At 39.9% G+C, this 24,225-nt stretch overlaps 1 protein-coding gene across 4 annotated transcripts in view; it reads right to left on the bottom strand.

Moving 5' to 3' along the window:
- The window catches only part of CTCF (CCCTC-binding factor), a 49,215-nt gene that overhangs the window by 12,946 nt on the left and 12,044 nt on the right, over window positions 1-24,225 (bottom strand). For all 4 annotated transcript variants that reach the window (XM_043600834.1, XM_043600836.1, XM_043600835.1 and 1 more), the window contains 5 exons: window positions 7,277-8,066; window positions 6,744-6,914; window positions 2,843-2,976; window positions 1,106-1,226; window positions 267-416 (listed from right to left, as the gene is read on the bottom strand). In XM_043600834.1, the coding sequence (XP_043456769.1) occupies window positions 267-416; window positions 1,106-1,226; window positions 2,843-2,976; window positions 6,744-6,914; window positions 7,277-8,057 (1,357 nt within the window). In that variant the 5' untranslated portion in view covers window positions 8,058-8,066. The remainder of the gene's footprint in view (window positions 1-266; window positions 417-1,105; window positions 1,227-2,842; window positions 2,977-6,743; window positions 6,915-7,276; window positions 8,067-24,225) is intronic.

The raw sequence follows: 24,225 nt of genomic DNA, 5'->3' as shown, positions 1-24,225 counted from the left end.
AAAACATTTAGAAGAATAATATTCAAGGAGCAATACATCTACCATCAGTGCAGAGCTCGATGCGGGGCTCGAACTCCCAAACCATGAGATCACAACCTGAGCCGAAGTCAGATGCTTAACTAACTGAGCCATGCAGGAGCCCCAGCAATGGCTTTTATTAAGTGGCAGGCCATTCATATATACAAAGCTTATATGAATCAGAAAAGGAAGTTATTTATGATCTTCGTATTTTCACACATCCTCAAAAATATTTTTCATTTACTTACCCAAATCACTTTTTCGGGCTATGACAGTGTCACAGTGTGGACAGTGAAATTTGGCCACATTTTCTGTGTGCTTCTGTAAAATGTGCATCTTCATGGTACCACTTTGGGTAAACCGAGCATGACAAATATAACATTCATAAGGTTTTTCCCCTTAAAAGGAAATACAGAATGAACAAATTAGACGAAATGAATATTACCATTTAATTGGAGGGTAATTCAGGAGGCAGTAAAGCTAAGCTACAGAGAATCTCTGGGTACCACCCAGAGGACTCAGGCCCACTGCATGGCTTGCGCCTGTCTTGAGAGATGGAAAAGTCCTAAACTGCTGCCGCCACCCCTGCTCTGCCAGCCCTACCAGAGTCATTCACATGAGAAAGAGAGCAGTTCCTATGACAAGGCTTGCCTTTGGGGGGCAGAAGATGGATGACAGGAGGACCTACAAGTTCTTTTCTTTTTCTTTCTTTACTTTCTAAATTATCTCTACACCCGATGTGGGGCTTGAACTCACAACCCCCGAGATCAAGAATCATGTGCTCTATCACCTGAGCCAGCCAGGCGCCCCTACAAGATTTTCTTTTTTAGAAAAAGTTAGTACAGGGAAAACTGAATGAGCTAATTAGGGATTCGACCCAGACGACTCCTAATAGTGAAACTTTCCATTCTCCAATGTATATTCAGAGCAATGAATTCAGAAGATATTCCAGAAAAGCATCTGTTAATCCCATTACTTTCATGCCAGCTTCCATTCAGGTAAACAATAGGGGCGTGAGGTGGTTCACAGGGTCCCATGGAATCCACTGAAAAGCAGCTCATTAACACAACAAGGGAAGATGTCCTACCTGAATGGGTTCTCATGTGCCTCTTCAGCTTGTATGTGTCCCTGCTGGCATAACTGCACAAGCTGCATTGGAATGGACGCTCTCCAGTATGAGAGCGAATGTGACGTTTTAATTTGCTGACCTGAAACACGAGAGCAATCAAACTTCTTACTTCTGTTAACATTGATTGTAATGTGAGTGCTGTGGGTTAGGCACAAAAGCTTAGCTTTTGGGCACTGAAGTTCACAATACAGAAAAAGTCTAAAATATAATATTTCTTCCTCATTACTTGTAACCTTTGTCTCTCAAATCCTTATCATAGTCCAAAGGAAGAGGGTAAACAAATGGTTGGGGCACAGATGAGTCAAGATTGGTTATTATGTAACTATTTAAGCTGGGGGACAGATTCATGGGGGGTGTATTATCCTATTTTATCTATTTCTATGTACGTTTCCACTTTTGAAATTTTCCTTAATAGTTTAAATAATATGCTTATTTACAGGTAATTTCCTTCCAGATACAGAGGTATCAGATTTTTTTTGTTCAGTTTATCCCTAAATGATTTTATTGCTATTAGAATGTAAACCTGTTTCCTACTATCGATCGTATAAAGTTACTGACTTCTGTGTATTTGTCTTATATCTGGCCATCCAAATGGACTCTGTTTTAAGTTTTTCAGCTAATACTCTTGGATGTTCTATGTAAGTAAATATGTCTGCCACAAATACCATTTTTTGTTTTTCCATTTATAATTCATTTCTTATTTAGCTAGGATTTCCAATACAATTTTGATACAGTAATGGTAAGAGATGTCTTGTTCCAAATTTTAATGGGAATACTCCCAATGTTTCAGAGTTAACTAGGATGGATTGACTATAGGTTTCTGGTATACACTCTTTATAGTAAAGCCATTTTCTTCTACTCTTAACTTGCTAGGACTTTAAATGGTAATAAATAATGAATTTTAGTTTTTCAGTCATCTATAGAAAGGATCATATGGTTTTCTTTAACCTCTCAATATAGCATAATCCAGTAATTTCTCCATGTTCAACTATCCTGGCATTTTAGATATAGTCTATCTCAAAATCACTTATTTTTATAATGTATTACTAAATTTGGTTAATAATTTTACTTAGTAATTTAATTTTTCTGTGAGAAAAAGATACCCTTTTGTTTTTGGTAGCATTCTTACTCAGTTTTGGTAACAGTATAACCTCAAATAGTAAAGGAGATAAAATTTTCTTTTTTTTTTTTTTTTCTTTTTTTTTTTAACGTTTATTTATTTTTGAGACAGGGAGAGACAGAGCATGAACGGGGGAGGGTCAGAGAGAGAGAGGGAGACACAGACTCCGAAACAGGCTCCAGGCTCCGAGCTGTCAGCACAGAGCCCGACGCGGGGCTCGAACTCACAGAGTGTGAGATCGTGACCTGAGCCGAAGTCGGCCGCTTAACCGACTGAGCCACCCAGGCGCCCCAAAATTTTCTATTTTTAAATACTCTAGGTACAGTTATTTATTTCTTTGATGTTTGGTAGAACGTATCTGTAATAACATGTGGAACTAGTGCTTTTTTTTAAAAAATGGGTAAATCTTTCACACTCATGACAGTTTTTTTGTTTTTGGTGCCGGGGAAAGGGAGTGGGAGTGTTAATAATCTGGTAAGATTTTCTATCTCATCTTAAGTCAGTTTGGTTAGTTTTTATCCTTATACTAGAATCATGGTCTTAAGACAGGAACCAACAAGGAGCTGAACACTTACTTCTACACTGGCGTAATCGCACATGGAACACTTAAATGGCTTCTCATGGGTGTGTTTATAACGACGATGCCGCACCAATTCTCCACTAGTCACAAAGGCCATGTCACAGTCTGGGCACTTGTGAGGACGAGTACCTAGGGAAAGTAATTTATAAAAGGAAGACAAGATCAAGGACACAATTAATGACAGTTTAACATGTGACACAAAACTGCATGATGTTGAACTCTGGTCATCTCAACAATCTTGTACCAGCCTGAGAGTAGCTCCAAAAGCTATGGGAGGGCCTGGTCAACTTTCTAACAGTAACCCCAGAATACTGGAAACATGTGCCAAACATTTAGTTCCTCTTAATTACCCATGTGAGTGATGCTTTTGAATACAAAATCTTTTTTATCCCTAGTTTATAAATTCTGATCACTATGGATCAAAAGTTAATAAAAACACAAGTCTGCTTCAACTCTTGGTGTAAAAAAAAAAAAAAAAAAATACAGAACATCTTTTAAACTTCAATGCTGTGGGGAGCCAGGGTGGCTCAGTCAGTTGAGTGTCTGACTTTGGCTCAGGTCATGATCTCACGGTTAGTGAGTTTGAGCCCCGCGTCATGCTCTGTGCTGACAGCTTGGATTCTGTGTCTCCATCTCTCTCTGTCCCACCCCCTCTTGTGCTCGGTCCCTCAAAAATAAACATTAGAAAATTAAATAAATAAACTTTAATGTTCTGTCAAGTACAGGCCACAGAATTAATAGTTACTTGACCCAAGCAAGATTCCTTTGCACATCAAATCTTACTATATTGTGACTATACACAGGGCCAAAGGGCTGTGCATATTGATACTTTTTTTCTTAAAAAACAAAATACCTCACATATGTAATAGCTTGTTTTCTATATAAATTTGTTTTGACAAATCTAGAAATTTATCAAAGGCTTTAAAAAGTAGTACTGCCTTTTATGTGATTTAAATAGATCATTTATTTATTTTTTAGAAGGCTCTATGCCCAACATGGGGCTTGAACTCACAACCCAAGACCAAGAGTAACATGCTTTACTGACTGAGCCAGCCTGACACCCCTGAACAGATCACTTTCCAACATCCAATGTCTAATACTATGTGATCTAAATGTCAATTTGTAGAATATTTAAACATTTTTACAAACTAATACATTTTTTTCTTTTTTCCTTTTACTGAAGGAAACTTACATTTCTTAATTTTTTAATGTTTATTTTTGAGAGAGAGAGAGAGAGAGAGAGAGAGAGAGAGAGAGAGAGAGAAGGCATGTGTGCACATGAGCCAGGGGGGTGGGGTGGGGGGGTGGGGGAAGAATCCCAAGCAGGCTCCACGCTGTCAGCACAGAGCCTGACGTGGGACTTGACCTCATGAACTGTGAGATCATGATCTGAGCTGAAGTCAAGTTAGATGCTTAACTGACTGAGCCACCGAGGTGCCCCTTACTTTTTTTTTTTTAAGGAAGACTCTTACTGTTTTTAATATGTTCTCACATAGTAGACCCATAACATAACTGAATGATTACTTTAATGGATCTTTTCTAGTCACTTTATATTCTAAATATAGCATTGGAAATATGCCCAGGTAATAATGACAATAAAGAGATAAGCTGACAGCAGAAAACAGTGCTGTTTTCATAAACCACTACTCAAAAACTAGGAACCATTTGTAATTATGCACTGCAGGTAAGGAGTGACAACAAGGTAACCCCAAACACCAAAACTAAAGGAAGACTTCCCCTGAGAGTGGTATTAAGAAGAATTACAATGCAAAGAATAGGACTACCGACTTGCAGAAATGATTCTGAGATTGAGAGAACCCACAAGAGGAAGTGTGATTAAAGTATGACAGTAATGAAAAATTCCAAGAAATTCCAATGAATGTTCACGTGCTCAGTTTGCTTCTTTAGTACCACTAAGGATGTAGGAGTGAAGGACAGAGTTTTCTCTATGAAAAATATAGTCTGGCAGCACAGATAGGTAAGTAAAACAACAATTAATGAGAGAAGGAAAGCAGGATCCATTTCTCTTAGGACAAAGTGAATTGAAAACCAAGAATTTCTTTTTTTTTTTTTTCAACATTTATTTATTTTTGGGACAGAGAGAGACAGAGCATGAACGGGGGAGGGGCAGAGAGAGAGGGAGACACAGAATCAGAAACAGGCTCCAGGCTCTGAGCCATCAGCCCAGAGCCTGACGCGGGGCTCGAACTCACGGGCCGCGAGATCGTGACCTGGCTGAAGTCGGACGCTTAACCGACTGCGCCACCCAGGCACCCCAGAAAACCAAGAATTTCTAATGTTTACCTAGTACTATCTAGGGGACAGAAAGAGGCCTGCTACTGGTAGACACAGTATGGCAATTAGGGAAGAAGTAGACACTGCTGTGCAACAGAGATTTTCATTGAGTTGCACCACCTGGCTGCTTATGTCCCTATGCTCAGGGTCCATGCTCACCAAGTCACCTGTCAATTGCTACATCATCTCAATATAGGTAAGAGTGTCCCCTAGAAAGCAATACAACTGCATCCAGAAAATGAAAAGGTGTATTCCTCACTGTAAACTGATTTTCTGATATGCATCTGGCCGCTGAGGGTTTGATTAGTATGAATTAGTGCTGCTACATTAGCTCTGAACACCAGACAGACCACACTCTTATTTTCAAAGCTGAGGACTAGACCATGACACACACAGTCTACATCAAGCATTCCCATTTTAGGAGGTCCTATTATGAGGCCATATACTTTTATCTAGTCATATGCACTTTAGTAGTGTCTTCAAACTACTAAATACATCATATCATCAAGTGTCTGAGTAGAAAGCAGGGACAGTGAAAAGTGACCAGGTCATATTAGCAAAACATATACTAATACACAGCATACTGCTTATAGGGCAAACTCAACTTGATCATGCTCAACAAACAACCAGTACATCAATCAAAAACAAGAGCCATATTTGGTGGAGAATCTGGAGAGGAAATCTACTCTGCATGAAGAACCGTGTGAGAGAAGTTTCTATTAGCACTTGCAGCCAAATGCCAAAACGGAAAGAGCAAAAAGTCCAGAAAAGACCCTAAAGAGAGTTCCAGCACACTGTTCCTCCAACTTTAATGATGCCTGGAACCTAACCATAGCCAACACAAAGCTAATACTAGAATATTAAAGTATATACGGAGCACAAATGAAGAAATGTTTGGATTGCTAGAATAATGCCTCTAACTTTCCATTCTGCAATTCTGAATTACTTACCTTTGTTGGTGAAACAACCAGAAACCATGGTTTTTACCAAGGTAGGATTTTGTTGCTATTTCTAATGTTTGTCCTTATAGTGCCTGGCAATTGTTGCCTGGGAATTTTCAGGGTCATTCTTTGTCACTGATGTTAAAACCTTAGCAATGCAATGGTGAGGTTCTTCAGGAAATTCTACAGATTAACTACCACTGATCAGCTTTTCTGGATCACTATCCTTATATAATTTGGATTATTTTCCACTAAATTTTCTTTACATTTGCCTATAAATTCATCTGCTTATAATAAATCAGGATTACAAAACAGCATAAGAAATGGGGCGCCTGTGTGGCTCAGTCGGTTGAGTGTCCAACTTCGGCTCAGGTCATGATCTCATGGCTCGTGAGTTCAAGCCCTGCGTCGGGCTCTCGGCTGACAGCTCAGAGCCTAGAGCCTGCTTTGGATTCTGTGTCTCCCTCCCTCTCTGCTCCTCTCCCACTCATGCTCTCTCTCTCTCTCTCTCAAAAATAAACATTTAAAACAAACAAACCAGCATAAGAAAGAACAAAAGTTGTTCTTCTTTAACTTCCCACTGGAACCAGTTTGGATGATACTTAAAACCCAAGTTTTAAACTTTGCTATGCTGTAGCCCCCAACATTCATATCCAGCACCTGTGTGTGTGTTAAGGTGATTCCTCAGGAGGGTGACTGTTCTGAATGCCCTGCCACAGAGATGGCACTTGTGTGGTCTCTCATCAGTGTGACTTTTCATGTGACGATCCAAATTTGAACGCCGCGGACATGTGTAACTGCAAAGCTCACACTGGAATGTCTTCTTTACACCTATATGCAAAATAAAACACTTACTTGTTCCAGGGTTTCAAAGTGTTAAGTTTAACCCTAATGTTAAATTTCTACAAATAAATTTCATTAGCTTTTTTAAACTAAATCCAATTTAAGTCATATTAAATCAGAATTATTTCATGCCACTAATAGATTTACTTGTCTTCTTCAGGACTTAAAAAGTACTCAATTTGGAAAAACCTCTTTTAGACTGGCTAAAAGGATTGGTACCCACCTCATGATCTTTAAAAAAAAAAAAAAAAAAAAAATCCATTTACTTTAAAATAATTTGCGTACACGGCGTTATATATGCTTTATCCCAAAATGACTTTATGAGAGTTTAATGGATAAACTAATTTTACCTTTCTTTTTAATTTTTGTTGGTTTTGGAGGCTTCATGTTACCAACCACTTTCTCTGCATTAACCTCCGACAGCAGACCCTCCTGCTGCTCTTCCTCAAAATCGTAGACAGACACATCCACATCTTTGCCCTCCTCTGTGTAACGCAGTTTACTCTTTTTGGTTTTCTTTGTTTTTTTGGCTGGCGGCTGATAATCTGGGTCTTTTTGCCAACTAGGATCTTCTTGAGGTGGAAGTTCCCCTTGCTCTAGCGTCTCCACCTCTCCATTGGCCCCTACTTTCACCACTTGAAACCCTTCAGGCAAAGGTAAGGTGTGACATATCATGGGTTCGCTTTCTGCAAGACCCTCTTTAGACACTTCATTCTCATAAGCCCCCTGAAGTTCTTCTACTGAAGTGGTAGCAACAGGTACAGTCACAGGAACAGGTACTTGGACAAGCTGAAGCTCTCCTATGTTTATGGGCTGTTCCTCCATATTTACAACCTGTAAGGTTATGATCTGGGTATCGTCCACAGCAGCCTCTGCTTCTGGAGCAACTGTACCCTCCATTACTTCAGTCTTCATCTGAAGAAGGGTAGGATCCAACTGTTCCATCATTACCATCTGCACACTGTTATTGACATCCTGGACCACCTCACCCCCATCAGTCTGGTTCTGGGGTAGGTGACAAGTATCTTCTTCCTGGCCACCTTCCCGGCGTCGCTGGTAAGTCTTTCTTTCCTTTCCTTTAATGAAAGTTTCAGACTCTTCCACAATGGCTTCAACCGCCTCACCTTCCATTTCCCCTTCCTTTAGTAAGGGAGAACACAGGTTGTTATTTATTTATTTCACAGATTGTCATTTAAAGTAAAATTTGTCCAAATGAAAATAAATACATTTTAAAACAAAATGACCCTTGGCAAGTGAATTAGGAAATCAACAGTTGTTAATATGACAAAAAGACAAAACAGATATTATGTGCCTCCTGATGGAAGAACAACATATATATGAAGCAGTCTTGTTAATAAACAAAACAAAAAAAATCCAAAACTAATCAAGCCTCTAGATCCAACCACCAATTAACAGGAAATTGGTGACAGAGTATGTTAAATTACACTACAGGGATGAATCAGTGAAATCCAGACTGAAGGAAACTGCAGGATTAACCACCCAGTTTCTTCTGCAAATAAATCACCAACACAAAAAATGGGAAGGATAGAGGAAGAATCTACCCCTCAGTGGTTCTGGACTTAGGGTGACTTTGCCCTCAGGGGACATCTGGCAAGGCCTGGTGACATTTCTGGTTGTCACTACTGGGTGGGTATGCTACTAGCATCTAGGGGTAGAGGCCAGAGGTGCTACTAAATGTTCTGTTATGCGCAGGTTCAGTCCTCTACGATGAAGAATTATCGGTTCACAAACGTCAATAGTGCTGAGGTTGAGAAACCCTGATAGACGTTAAGAGATTTAAGAAAACACAGCAATCCAAAAACAAACAAACAAAAAGAAAAAACAAAAACCCAACAGTCAATCACAACATATGGATCTTCTCTGGATCCTGATTCCTGATTCCAACCAACAAATGATTTAAAAAAATATGACATGAGACAATTAGATTTAACTCTGGGTATTTTTTTTTCCAACTCTGGGTATTTGATACTAAAGAATTATTAACTAGTTTACATCTTATACATTTCCTGTATCTATTAATAAAAACACTGGCAGAGGGCCTTGCTATTTTTAGCTAAATTCTACCTTAGAAAATATTCCATGTCATAGTGTTTTCTCACTGTTTTTTTGGAGCCAGAATCAGACCTTGGATCCACACTCCTATGGTCCTGACTGTCCACACAACACTACCTCCTGTGTCATACCATCAACTTGACATTCATTGTACCTCTCTCCTCTGTTAAGACCACAAATTCCTTGAGGACAGGGACCATGTATAACAAATAGTTTTTACTCTTTAGCACTATGCCTAGGTTGGTAAGTACTCAACTGTTAAGTGAACATTAAAAAAAAAAAAAAAAAAAAAGGTGGGGGTAGCCTGGGTGGCTCAGTCGGGGTAAGCATCCGACTTCAGCTCAGGTCATGATTTATGGTCCCTGAGTTCAAGCCCCATGTTGGGCTCTGTGCTGGCAGCTCAGAGCCTGGAGCCTGTTTCGGATTCTGTGTCTCCCTCTCTCTCTGCCCCTCCCCTGCTCATGCTCTGTCTCTCAAAAAATGAATAAATGTTAAAAAAAATTTTTTTTTAATGGAAAAAAAAAATCAGCTAATTCATAGTTTCTGGCTCTTAAGTCTTGTGAATACTCAAAGTACCCAGATACCTAAGAGTAAAATGGGTCTGAACAACCATCCAATTCATAACAATAATCCAACTTAACAAAACCCACATATATAAGCTTAATTCAAAATTAAAGTGTTTTGTATTCTTGCCCTAGTCTCACAAAAAGCTTTTGCTACTTCTATTACAGACACATTTTTCCAATTCTCTGTCTGGGTACCTTAACACTGTACCCATGCTGGCAGTCAGGACCACCTGTAAGGCAATACAAACACTACAGGAGAATGGGTAAGGCTTGGTCCTGCATTCAAGGAGTTACTACCTATTTTTATTTATTTTTTAAAGTTTACCTATTTAAGTAATGTCTACAACCCAATGTGGGGCTCGAATTCACAAATGTGGAGATTAACAGTCACATGTCCTTCCACCTGAGCCAGCCATGCCAGGCACCTCTTCAGGTTCTCCTGGACTCCACACAATCAGAATTTGCAACTTAATAGATCTCCAAGTGGTTTCATATCCTAAAGTTTGAGAAGCACTATTTATACCATCGCTATTCACAGATATTTTAAGAGAGAATTTTCAGGTCAATAATGTCCCCAAATTAGTACCCCAACAAGGATGGGATAATTCTAAATGGTGGCATTAGGGAACAGAGAAAAGGCCCATCTACCTTGGCACCATTCTTGGGAAAAATACCAAAGTACAAAGAACAAAAAATTCATAAGCCATAAATGCTAATGCTGACCCTGTCAGAGGTTCATCACATAACTCCAGGCTATTTAGATATCTTTAATGGTAAAACTAGTGGAAGGAAAACATTTAATGTCTAAGTTCTGTTGGGTTGTGAAGCACACAACAATCTGAAGAACACAGAAAAATCCATCCCCTCTCTGCCTTGAATTTGAGAACTTTTAAATATAAATAACTTGTAAAAAAACTTGCTTGTAAATAACTAAGTCTAACCTAAAAGAAATCACTGGAATTATAAACCAAGTAGAAGAAGAAGTGGTAGAAAGGAGTACAAATTGAAACCAATTGTGTTGCTAGGGAGCTGAGCTGACAAGCGTATTCTCTCACTGTGAAAAAAACACATGGCATAAGGTTCCTGAACATGGGCCTCTACTCAGGGTACTAAAGCGGCAGCTTGTTTTTACAGAGAAAAATCAGGCACAAAGTAGCAAGGTATTAGCCTCTCCCAAATACTGCTTAGAAAACTCAATGCATCCCCTCAAGCACTTTAATATTCTCCATGAGAAGGGAGTCTCTCCTTTGAATCAACTAACCTAATAGGCTGGACCAGGTCTCTCTTCCCACTCTGTAAGGACTGTGCTCTGCTAGCTGTTGTCACCCCTTTGGCAGTTCTGATCCATTTCTTTTCTTCCTCCAGGGACTTGGCTCTGCTTCTACTCAGTTTCTCTTAGCCACACAACACACAGAGAACAAACTTACACTTACCCAACTCCCCAATTTTCTGCCTCTTTGCTTGAGTCAGCCATGCTTTCTAGGTTTTATCAAACCTTTCTGAGGACACCACCACTAGAAAGGGGTTTACATTTATTTCCAGAACACATTTTTTAAAGATTATCAAAGTATAGTAGCTTATTTAGAGAAATCTGAAAAAGGAAGCACATAAAGATTTTTTTAAAGTTATCGATAGGATGCCTGGCTGGTTCAGTTGGTGGAGCGTGTGACTCTTGATCTTGGGGTTATGGGTTCAAGCCCCATGTTGGGTACAGAGATCACTTAAAAAACAGAATCTTTAGGCGCACTTGAGTAGCTCAGTCAGTTGAGCATCCAACTTGATTTTGGCTCAGGTCATGATCCCAGGGTCACGGGAATGAGCACCGTGTCAGGCTCCGCACAGAGTGTGAAACCTGCTTAAGATTCTCTCTCTCTCCCTTTACCCCTCTCCCCAACTCACGCTTGCTCTCTAAAAAAAAGTTAAATAGGGGCGCCTGGGTGGCGCAGTCGGTTAAGCGTCCGACTTCAGCCAGGTCACGATCTCGCGGTCCGTGAGTTCGAGCCCCACGTCAGGCTCTGGGCTGATGGCTCAGAGCCTGGAGCCTGTTTCCGATTCTGTGTCTCCCTCTCTCTCTGCCCCTCCCCCGTTCATGCTCTGTCTCTCTCTGTCCCAAAAATAAATAAACGTTGAAAAAAAAAAATTTTTTTTAAAAAGTTAAATAAATACAAGATAAAAAAATAAAATAAAATCTTAAAAACAGTTACTCACAATTCCTTTACCTAATCACCTACCATTTTGGTATGGTTTTTTTTCAGTGTTTTTCCCCTTATGGATATTTATACATAGATGACATTGTATTATACATATAGTGTGCACACATTTTTATACGGCTTTGTTCTATCTTCAGAACCTTTCCTTACTAAAAAGGACTCCACCCCCTCTTTAGCTTTCTATAATCCCCTTTGCTTGGTCCACAAGCACCAGAGCAACCAACCCAAAGGCCTTCCCCTTACCTTCAATCTCAGTTTCTCTGGCATCTGAAGGTATGAAACTTGTATTCCTCCTTCATTAACCTCTTTTCTCCCTTGGTTCTGTCTTTCCTAGGTCTCTCTCTTCCTTTGTCTCTGAGAGCTACTCCACCTACCCTCTGAGCATATCAAGGCTCTGTTCTTTTCTCTGTAGCCACTCTATTCGCCAGCCTTTTTACTTCAGCTGTCTCCACAGAGGTCTTTCAAACCCACATCTGCAATTCTCTAATTTTTTCACTGCCTACGAGAGCTCTCGCCCAGTGATGCTTGGCTATCACCTTCAATTCGATGGCACTTGAGAAGGAATAAGGAAACCTGTACTCCAGTCCCTAATGCATCACTAACCAAAAGAGGAGCTTACAAAGTGGGTTAGTCTTCTGAAGAACTTGTCTTCTGAACTTACAAAGTGGGTTAGTCTTCTGAAGACATTTTGTATTCTCTGTCACCTTCATGACAAAGTAAAGCTTAGGGACATTTATTTTATTTTAAACAGTAACTTTTGGTGTATGTATTTATTTAATTTTTAAAGTAAACTCTACTCCCAACGTGGGGCTTGAACTCATGACCTTGAGATCAAAAGTTGTATGCTCTACTGACCGAGCCAGCCAGGCACCCCAGGAACATTTCTTAAACATCATTCGACCAACTTGTGGGTAGAGGGTGGGGCAAGAGGAGGTTCCCTCAGACTGTGGCAGGGTGATTCTGGCACCTGTGAGTGTTGGGGTTGGCAGAGAGGAAAACTGGCACCTGAGCACGTCCCTGCTCTTGATGACTGGGTGAGTGGGAGGATGTGGAAGCCTAGCCTCTAACAGAGGCCCCTGAGGTCTGGCCATGCTCCTAACTAACCACCAGCCTGGCCTCCATCCTTGGGAGCCTACTGGATCAGCCCTCGCCCTCTTGCCTCAGTGTCTTCTCTACCTGCTCTATGTTGCTCAAATCTTTCCCATCTGAAAACTTCCTTTAACCCACTTGACAATTTAGCACCTGACTTTTCTGTATTCCTTCCATGGTCAACCCCACACTGTCTCTTTTCTCTTCCATGCCTTGGTTCACCAGTCTGGTTTGTTCCTCAATTCTCTACTGAACTGCTCTAAGCCTAGCAATGGCCCTTAATTGGCAAATCCAAAGGAGACTTTTCTGTCCTTATCCGACTTGACCCCTCAGTGGAATTCAGCATTCTATTCTAGGCTTTATCCCAGATTTATGCCAGACCATCAGAAAAAAAGCTGTGTATATTTGGGTCACATGGTCTTATCCCTACAGAACTGCTTTCACCAAGTTTTGTTTTGGCATTATGCCCTTGGCTTATACTAAAGGATACGTGGCAGAAATTTTCAAGTTACACACTTGGAAAGGTCTTCTTCAATTAAGGATTTTTTTTCTTTCATTGTTGAGACCTATGTTACAGGATCATGAGTTACCATTTTTTTTAGTTGGGCCACACCTTGTTCAATTTTTTTCCTCTCAAGCTATATAATAATAACTTCCTATTCTAAGTTGTATTTTCTAGGGTTTTGACTTTGTATCATTTATCATTTATATTTTCTGTACACTTTGTCAAATTGTAGAATAAGATGGGCTAAACTAGGGGCACATGGGTGGCTCAGGTGGTTAAGCATCTGACTCGATTTCAACTCAGGTCATAATCTCTCGGTTCCTGAGTTTGAGCCCTATGTCAGACTCTGCACTGATAGCATGGAGCCTGCTTGAGATTCTCTCTCCCTCTGTCTGCCCCCCCCCATCCCCGCTCATGCACGCTCTCTCTCAAAACTAAACTTAAAACTAACAACTGTATATATGTAGATGTGTGTGTGTGTGTATACATATGTAATAGAAAACACAAAAATAAAGAAATATAGGGAGTCTTACCATTCTGAAAATATATCAAAATAGAAATAACTTCAACTAAAAATGTGCAAACCTATTTGAAGATTATAAAAATCTTCCAAGAGGCAAAACAAACAAAACCAAAAACCAAAACAAAACAAAAAACCCCAAACAAACAAACAAAAAAAACCCCTTGGTTCTAAGAAGCATAAAAGACCTCACTGAACAGGGACACTACTATCTATACCCATGATCAGAAAAGCCAAACATCATAAAGCTGTTAATTCTTTCTACTTTATATAAAGTCATTTTCAAAGTGTCTGAAAAATAAACAATGATAGCAATAAAATTTCCAAAAAAATGAAGGCAACCTTCTATTTCCAAATATTGACATATTATAAAGTCACAATAATTAATGTGATGTATACTATCACTATCACAACCAATCAATTTAAACAGAAGAGAGGATTGGGGCACCTAGGTGGCTCAGTCGGTTAAGTGTCCAACTTTAGCTCAGGTAATGATCTCATGGCTTGTGAGTTCAAGCGCCGCATTGGGCTCTGTGCTGACAGCTCAGGGCCTGGAGCCTGCTTCAGATTTTTTGTTTCCTTCACTCTCTGCCCCACCCCTGCTCACGCTCTCTCTCTCAAAAATAAATAAATATTAAAAAAAATTTAAACAGAAGAATCCAGAAACAAACCCTAGAATATAAAAAGTTGTCATTTTAAAAATTAGTGGGGAGAAGAGGATTACTTCATAAAAGGTACCAAAAAGCTATTAAACTATTTGGAAAATATTGAGCTATATGGTTTTTTAATTTTTAAAAAATGTTTATTTTGAGAGAGTATGTGCACGTGTGCACACGGGGGAGGGGCAGAAAGAAAAGGGAAACACAAAATCCAAAGCAGGCTCCAGGCTCTGAGCTGTCAGCACAGAGCCCCATGCAGGGCTCGAACTCATGAACTGTGAGAGCATGACCTGACAGCTAAAGTCAGATGCTTAACTGACTGAGCCCCCAAGGTCCCCTTGAGTTATATTTTTAATCCATCTGGAATATAATGTCATTGTAAGAGTTAAGGAGACATTAACTGCCCCCCACACACACACTTAAAAGCCCGCACCTTGAAAAAAGATATAGGTGAATAGCCTTCTGACCCATGAGGAAGGCTTTGTGCTTAGACACAGAAATAATAGGAGACACCAGAGTAAGATTACTGAAATTTTAACAACCTTAAAGTAAAAAATTTCTTATGACAAAACACTGAACAAAATTAAAAAGAAAACAGTCAACAAGAAAATTGTTTGCAGCAAATGTGACAAAGGACTAACATCCTTATCGTATGATTGTAAAATGTGTAAGAAAAAGATGAACACCAAAAGAAAAAAGCTGGGCAAAGGACACAAATACATGACTCAAAGAAATACAAATGGCAGATGAAAAAAAAAACAAACCTCAACACTAAAACAAAAAAGGAAATTTAAAATAATGCTACAGCATGCTACCTCTATTAAACTGCTACAGCTGTCTTAAAGCAAGGTGCTTTGAAATTAGCAAGGTAAATGGTGATATGAATCAAGAATTTTTAAAATATTCAAATTGTGGGGGTGCCTGGGTGGCTCAGATGGCTTAGGCATCTGACTCTTGATTTCAGCTCAGGTCATGATCTCAAGGTCCTGAGATCGAGCCCCATGTTGCACTAGGCATGCCTGCTTAAGGTTCTTTCTCTCTCTCCCTCCCCCACTGGCATGTGCGCATGCTCTGTCTGAAAAAAGTAACTACACTTCATTTTATACCCAAATAATCAGAGATGAACATCGAGATTTCAAGGATATTATTATTATTATTTTTTAATTTTTTTTTCAACGTTTATTTATTTTTGGGACAGAGAGAGACAGAGCATGAACGGGGGAGGGGCAGAGAGAGAGGGAGACACAGAATTGGAAACAGGCTCCAGGATCTGAGCCATCAGCCCAGAGCCCGATGCGGGGCCCAAACTCATGGACTGCGAGAACGTGACCTGGCTGAAGTCGGATGCTCAACTGACTGCGCCACCCAGGCGCCCCTCAAGGATATTATTAATCAAAGTGAATAGTTATAAACAACTCTAATACATCCGGAGGGGAGTAATTAAAACTTGGTAAATGATATATCCACCAAGTGGAATACTATATAGACGTTAAAAATCATGTTTCAATATAACACTTAACATGAGGGAAATGCTCATTCCATATTTAAAAAGGACACGGATGGGGCGGGGGGAGGGAGTGTCAGAAGAAGCAGAATAAAATAATTATTAAGAGCTCAGGTCCTTCAGCCAGAAAACTTCATTCCAATTCTGGTTCTTTTACTTAACTAGCACTTGATATGGAGTGAGAGATACTACCCTTCTGTGCCTCGGTTTCCTTTTGTTCAAAAAGGGACAATAATAGCCCTATGAAGGGTCATCCACTTCATAGGCTGTCATAAAGATGAAACAGAACAATGTACACACACAGCCTGGGTCCTGTGCTCCTCTGTATCCTCCACCCCAGAGGGTAATGAATACATGTTAGCTGAACAAATATATAACCTCCCAGTTTCCTAGAATTCTAATCACAGACCTTACATAAATGTTCCCCACTAAAATCTCTGATAAACTACTGAATTTCTGTAGAATGAAGGTAGCAACCAATGGACAAAACCTGGAGACTGACCAACTCTAGGAAACAAACAGAAAAAGAGCCAAAAAGGAACACAACAAGCCTCCCAGGCTGGTGTCCCTCATTAGGCGTGTCCAGCATATTCCTGCCCAATGAAATCTTCCTTTCTGAAATTTGGTGCAAAAACTCACTGTGGTTGAGGTTACCGCATCAACTCCAAACTCTTCCCCCATTTATTTCTTTGAGAGAGAGAGAGAGAGAGCGCGCGCGCGCACATGAGTGGGGGAGGGGCAGAGAGCGAGGGAGACACAGAATCTGAAGCAAACTCCAGGCTCTGAGCTGTCTGCACAAAGCCTGAAGCGGGGCTTGAACCCACTAACTGTGGGATCATGACCTAAGCCAAAATCAGATGCTTAACCAACTGAGCCTCCCAGGTGCCCTTCTCCCTGCTTTTTAAAAGCAATCTCTGTGCCCAACGTGCAGCTCGAACTCAAGACCCTGACATCAAGAGGTGCATGCTCTACTGACTGAGCCAACCAGGTTGCCCTCAATTCCAAACCTTTTAGCTTGGCTCCCAGAAGTTTGTTCCCATCCTTTCCACCCACTCAACCTCACCTCCTGGGCATCTTCTAAATAACTGCTTACTGTCTTGTACCCTCCCAGCTCAAGTGATCCCCTAAATCACATCTTCTCAAGTGCAAACTGACTTCATGTTTGTTTGGTTTTCACTGTAGTATACTTTTCTATGTCTATGTCTTTACCTCAAATAGACTATTAGCTTGTTGAGGGGAGGAACTATAACTATGCCTTTTACTTCTGTATCCTCTACAGCAATAAATACAAAACAGTATTAGGTAAACAGCAGACACTCAATGTCAATGTTACTGTCACATGAAACATATAAATGGTTCCTGCACACAAGAGCAGGAAAGGAATACGGAAAAACAAAATATCATATGCTAAGTGAAAGCTTAATTATGTGAATTTATTTCCTTTATTTTATTTTTTAAATTTTATTTATTTGAGAGAGAGAGAGAGGGAGGGAGAGAGAGAGAATATCCCAAGATCCCAAGCAGGCTCTGTGCTGTCAGCACAGAATCCAATGCAGGGTTCAAACCCATGAACTGAGATCATGACCTGAGCTGAAACCAAGAGTCAGACCTTAACCACCTAGATGCTCCATGAATTTGTTTCCTTTATTGCTATGTTTGCATCAATAAAAAGTCCTAACGACACAATTATAGGTTAGAGTAAAACAATCCTGCCACATAAAAATAAAGGATAGGGGCACCTGGCCGGCTCAGTCAGCAGAGCATGAGTCGTGAGCTCAAGCCCTATGCTGGGCACAGAGCTTTGATAGATACATAGATAGACAGATAAAAATGCACTCGTGTCATACACTGTATGTGCTCAATAAATATGTTCTATGTGAAAAAAATTTTTTTAAAAAGGCTAACTGTGACTGCGCTAATTTTGAGGACAGTAAAATTTAGTAACTTACCACCTAGATTACATGGTTGTACAGTCAATGTGTCAGGTACTTCCCAAAGGAAATCAACCAAAATAACGTTCCACACTCACCAATGCAAAGTTCAGTCCTTTGGAGAGTTCAGTTATTATAAAACATACACACAAGGGGTGCCTGGGTGGCTCAGTTGGTTAAGCATCTGGCTTCGGCTCAGGTCATGATGTCACGGTTTATGGGTTCAAGCCCTCCATCAGGCTCTGTGCTGACAGCTCAGAGCCTGGAGCCTGCTTCGGGTTCTGTGTCTCCCCTACTCTCTGCCCCACGCTCACTCACACTCTGGTCTCTCTCTCTCTCAAAACTAAATAAAAAACATTAAAAAAATACACTAAGAATACATGCACACTAAGAATAAGACAGTGGAGAAGAATGATTTCTAGTAGTCTATTTTCTCTTTTCTTTACATGTTTATTTATTTTCGAAAGAGAGAGACCAAGTGGGGAAAGGGTAGAGACAGAGAGAGAGGGCCAGAGAATCTGAAGTGAGCTCCATACTAACAGCAGAGAGCCTGACGCAAAGCTCGAAATCAGGAACCGTGAGATCATGACCCGAGCCAAAGTCAGAAGTTTAATTGACTGAACCACCCAGGCACCCCTATTTATTTTTTAAAGATTATTTGTTTGGAGACAGTGGGGAGGGGCAGAGAGACAGGGAGAGACAGAATCTCAAGTAGGCTCCATACTGTCAGCACAGAGCCCAACATGGGGCTTGAACCCACGAACCATGAGATTATGACCTGAGCCGAAATCAACAGACACTTAACCGATTGAGCCACCCAGGTGCCCCTAGTAGTCTATTTCATAAACAAAGCTACCACATCTTTTTAGTTTTTTTTTTTTTTAACACTTATTCATTTTTTTGGAGAGACAGAGTGGGGGAGGGGCAGTAAGAGAAAGAAAGACACACACACACACACACACACACACACACACACACACACAGAATCGGAAGCAGAAGCAGGCTCTAGGCTCTGAGCTGTCAGCACAGAGCCTGAGGTGGGGCTCCAACTCACGAACCATGAGATCATAACCTGAGCCGAAGTCAGACACTTAACCAACTGAGCCACCCAGACGCCCCAAAGCTACCACAACTTTTTAATATATACTGTCCTTTACAAGGGAAAACTGACTGCTAAAAACCCCTTATTTCCTGGAGCACATTTGAAGACTATCTATACACCCTTCGCGAGAAATAATAATCCCAAGTTCCCATGATTATAAGAATAAATAATATATGCAACATACAAAACACGTGTGTAATCGACTAAGTTATCAGTGAGGCTTCTGTTCAACAGTAGGCTGTTGGTAGTTAAGTTCTTTGGAAGTTAAAAGTTATACTCGGATATTCAAGTTGGAGGTTGGGAGATTGGGGGGCGCTGAAGTCCCTAACTCCATGTTGTTCAAGGGTCCACTGTAACATGATGGGTGCTGTAACAGGGGTTAACATACTTCCTACCAGCCAGACACAAAGGATGGTTTAAGTGGGTAAGAGATGGGTCCAAGAAGAGGAACTGCTAAAGCTGGATCCTAAAGGATGAGATGAAACTTGACAGGCAAACTACAGTAGAGAGGAACTCTAAAAGAGGAAATTTTATGTGGGAAGAAACTTATGTATGGAATTAGACAAATTTTCTGCAAAAAATTCAATATAACTGAGTGGAACTATACTAAATAATCTCAAATTTATTATTGTGACCTGGTTTCAGAGGCCATGTTCTAGTTCCTCAGTAAGGGTAGCCTGTTTATTTCACTTACTGAATATTTACCCAACAAAATAGAAGACAAAGTTTATCTGGGAGTCAACATTCTAGTGCCATTGTACTGATTGAAGGGTTGCCTCCCAAGCACATGCTGTCCCTCTCTGCTTTCTATAGCCTGAAAGATACTTTTGCTAGCATACAACAACTTAATGCTTCACTTCTCCTCATGCTCCCAAGGATGACTACGTCGGGAACCACCAGATCTCTCTTTGTTCTGCTCCAGGCCCAAATACCTAAAAGCAGCTCAGAGTTACACTCTCTTTGGAGCAGTCCTACAGTCTTTCGTTGCTGGGAATATGAGAAAGGTAGGATCTATGGCAAGTCTATTACTGTGAATAAATAAGTATGTTATAAAAAGAAATTAGTTATGCACACACAGTATAGAATTTAAACAACATCTAACAGGCACATCTATGGATTTTGGTGCACATTCTACCTGAGCAGTAATTCCCAAACCTGGATGGTATCAGGATCACCTGATAAACTTTACCACTGTTTTCTACTATGAGAATTTTTGGTTCATTCTTTAGAACAAAGAATTGTTTTGTTTATTTATTTAAATAAAATGTATAAAGCCTACCTCAAAACTAGTATGATATAAACAATAATGGAAATGTATCACCCAAGATGGAAATCCTAACGTTTTACCTCTACCATGGGTACCATCAATACCAAAATATCTCTCTAGATGGTATGGACAAGCTCAACACATGACAGAAGGAAAAAAGTAAAAAGAAAAGTGGAAAAACATGGTAAGACTGAACTCATGGTTTTGCAGTGTGTTTCAGTGACCATGTGACCAACGTTTGAAGTGTTTCTGTAACCCAGTACTCACTCATGAAGGCTACTTAGAACAAAGATAATTTTTATTTGATAAACAGGGTCTTATATAGGGTCAATATTAAATCAGAAGCCAACAGCTTAAATTCAACAATGCATACCTATACCAAAGGCATAATAATGATAATAAATGGCAATAGGAGATCTCTGAACAAAGATCAAGTAATAACTTATATTAAAAAAAAAAAAAAGACAGGGGCATCTGGGTGGCTCAGTCAGTTAAGTGTCTAACTTTGGCTCAGGTCATGATCTCATGGTTTGTGAGTTTGAGCCCCACACTGCGCTTTCTGCTGTCAATGCAGAGCCCGCTTTGGATCCTCTGTCCCTCCCTCTCTCTCCCCCCTCCAGCTTGTTCTCTTTCTCAGAATAAATAAAAATAAACTTTAAAAAAAAAAAAGAGTAAGATATCCTTAGTGAGTAAATAGTATAATAGCATGAAATATGGAAAATAGTTAAAGTGCTATTCAATAGATAGAACAAAAGAAATCTGAAAAACCACAAAGGATACATATGTATAGGAATACAGACATACAGAAGTTTAAACAAAAACAAAATGTTACTCTAAACTAATATTAATCATGAAAACAAATAATTTGTCAACTTGATTGCTCCTTAAAAATACGGAAACAAATACAGGAAAGAAGGAAATCTAGGCAATAGGTTAACCAAGAAATGGGGGAGGAGGATTACACATTTATGAATATCCAAAAGACAGGACAAGGAGAGAAGGAGCAAAAGACCTTGTCTAACAAGTGGTCAGGAAAAAAAAAAATTATAAATAAAATTTACCTCAAAGAGGTAACCAAGTCACTATATTTTAGTCTCAATATACATTCACAACAAAAAATTTTGTGAGAGAGAGAGAGACAGACCAACTGAGCGCACGTGCATGTGTGTCCAGGGGAGAGGGGCAAAGAGAGACAGAGAATCCCAAGCAAGATCCATGCTCAGTGTGAGCCCAACATGCAGCTCAATCCCACGACCCTGGGATCATCACCTGAGCCGAAATCAAATATTCTATTTTTTTCGTTTTTTTTTTAATTTTATTTTTTTATTTTTATTTTTGAGACAGAGAGAGACAGAGCATGAACGGGGGAGGGGCAGAGAGAGAGGGAGACACAGAATCCGAAGCAGGCTCCAGGCTCTGAGCCATCAGCCCAGAGCCCGACGCGGGGCTTGAACTCACGGACCGAGAGATCGTGACCTGAGCCGAAGTCGGACGCTTAACCGACTGAGCCACCCAGGCGCCCCAGAAATCAAATATTCTAAATAGGAGTGGAAAGATAAAGATACAAATAAAACAGGGACGCCTGGGTGGCTCAGTCAGTTAAGTGACCATACTCTTGATCTCAGATCACGATCTCATGGAGATCGAGCCGTAAGTTGGGCTGTGCACTGGCAGCAAGGAGCCTGCTTGGGAATCTCCCTCTTCCGCTCCTCTCCTGTACACACACTCTCTCAAAATAAATAAACACTAAAAAAAAAAAAAAAAAAAAGGAAGACACATGGAGCACCTAGGTGGCTCAGTTGGTTAAGTGACTGACTCTTGGTTTCAGATCAGGTCATGATCTTGCAGTTCTTGGGCTTGAGCCCCACACTGAAAACAATTAGGGTACCCTCTATTATTATACAATAGTTATATATCATACCTCTGGGAATGTAAAATATCTTATATCTGCTTTATATGATAATGACCATGCTATGCCAGAGTTTTGTTGTATCAGAATTTATAAAGAAATAAGAAGTAGTGGGCTGAAACATTTAGAACTTTCAGTGGTCCAACTAGACAATACTAAAACTACATACTAACCAACCCTGGCCTCAAACCATGGTCTGTTTTTACCACAGGGAAACTATTGAAGGACTCTGAAAAGGTTCTGAGTTAGAAGAGATAAATAAGCTCAAAATCTGAACAGTGGTGGTACTAGACCTTTAACTTTAGCGACAGCCAGAGCCTAATAACGCACTGTTTACATGGACAACCTTTAAAGTTGGTGACCAAAAAAAATAAATAAAAAAAATCTGACAAATACATACTGAAAACCTAATGTGTGCCAGTGCACAGGTATACTATACTCAAGTGCAGTAATGATGTATAGTTTTCATGCTGTTTTTCTATAGATATACACTGATATATATTTCTGTCAAAAGAGATCTAAAAAAATGAATACATATAGGGGAGTCTGGGTGGCTCAGTCGGTTAGGCGTCCAACTTCAGCTTGGGTCATGATCTCACAGTTTTTGAGTTAGAGACCCACATCGGGTTCTGTGCTGACAGCTCAGAGCCTGGAGCCTGCTGTGGATTCTGTGTCTCCGTTTCTCTCTGCCCCTCCCCTGCTTGTGCTCTGTCTCTCTCTCAAAAAGAAATAAACAACAACAACAAAAAATTAATGAATATATACCAAATAATTAGCTACAGAACCAAATGCAGCAGGATATTCTGTGAAACCCATAAACTATTCAGAGCCAGTATGGGGAAGAATAAAAAAGGCAGATGCATTTGTCCTACATCTATGACCTCAGGTATATGACTTTGCCTCTTAGGTTTCTTATCTGTAAAATGAGGGGATTGCCAGATGACTTAACATTTCCTCTGGCTTTAACATTCTACACTTTTTTTTAGGTTATTAGTTAAATTCATCCCTGTAGGTAAGAAGGGAACAAGTATCCCCACTTCCCAGCTATAGAAATCAGATGGCAATTTTAACTGCATCCATCAAGGCTGTACAAAAGGATGGAGCAAAAGGTAACTTCCTAGCTTTGCAGTCCACTTGTCTGTAACCAAGAATTAGGCAGAAGTCTCTAAAATCTATTTAGATTAAGATGGCTAAGGCACACCGCTCTACTGAGTGGCATTTATATCTGAAGTCAATGAAATTTGATGAGCTATCTCTGTGTCAGGCGAAAACACCACAAACATTAGACACAAACCTACCAGACTGGTTCTTTCCTCCCTCCATTAGGATATGTTTTTTATACTAGACAGTCTGCTCAAAGTGAAGGTACAATCACTATTTGTGTAACTCCCCACACACTCCTTGCACACAGAGTATCAAGACATCTGCTTTTCAAAAGCCCTCCCAATCTAGGACATTTTAGGATTCTGTTGCCACCTTTCTTGTTGGGAAACTACTGTATCATCTACCCTCCTACAAAATAAGACACTCTATTTCTTTAATTTTAGTGTGAAAAATGCTTAAAGCCATAGTTATATACTTGATAGGATACTATTTAGCCATTAGCTAAGATGAACACTTACCTAGAAGTCATTAAATTGGCAAATATCTACTACTGAGAACAGTTCAGAATGAAAACAGGACTTTGAATAGTTACTACAGACATCTCAAAATCTATGTACAATTTGGCTCTTACTCAAAGTCGACTTATTCTTATATTACAAATAATTCAAACAATGGGGATGAGGGGGGATAAAGTATTAGAAACAAAAAGCTAGGGTTAAAAAGACACTGGTGTCCAAAGGAACAGGTTACAAAACTTAACATCCAGCAATAAGAAAGTACATTCTTAGTAATTTAAAGTAACACAGGGTATCTAATGGGAAAATGTGCATAACATACAACATGAAGGAACATTACAAAAG

This window comes from Prionailurus bengalensis, chromosome E2 (assembly GCF_016509475.1).
Source record: "Prionailurus bengalensis isolate Pbe53 chromosome E2, Fcat_Pben_1.1_paternal_pri, whole genome shotgun sequence".
NCBI lineage: Eukaryota > Metazoa > Chordata > Mammalia > Carnivora > Felidae > Prionailurus > Prionailurus bengalensis.
This window is presented reverse-complemented; position numbering and strand designations above follow the sequence as displayed.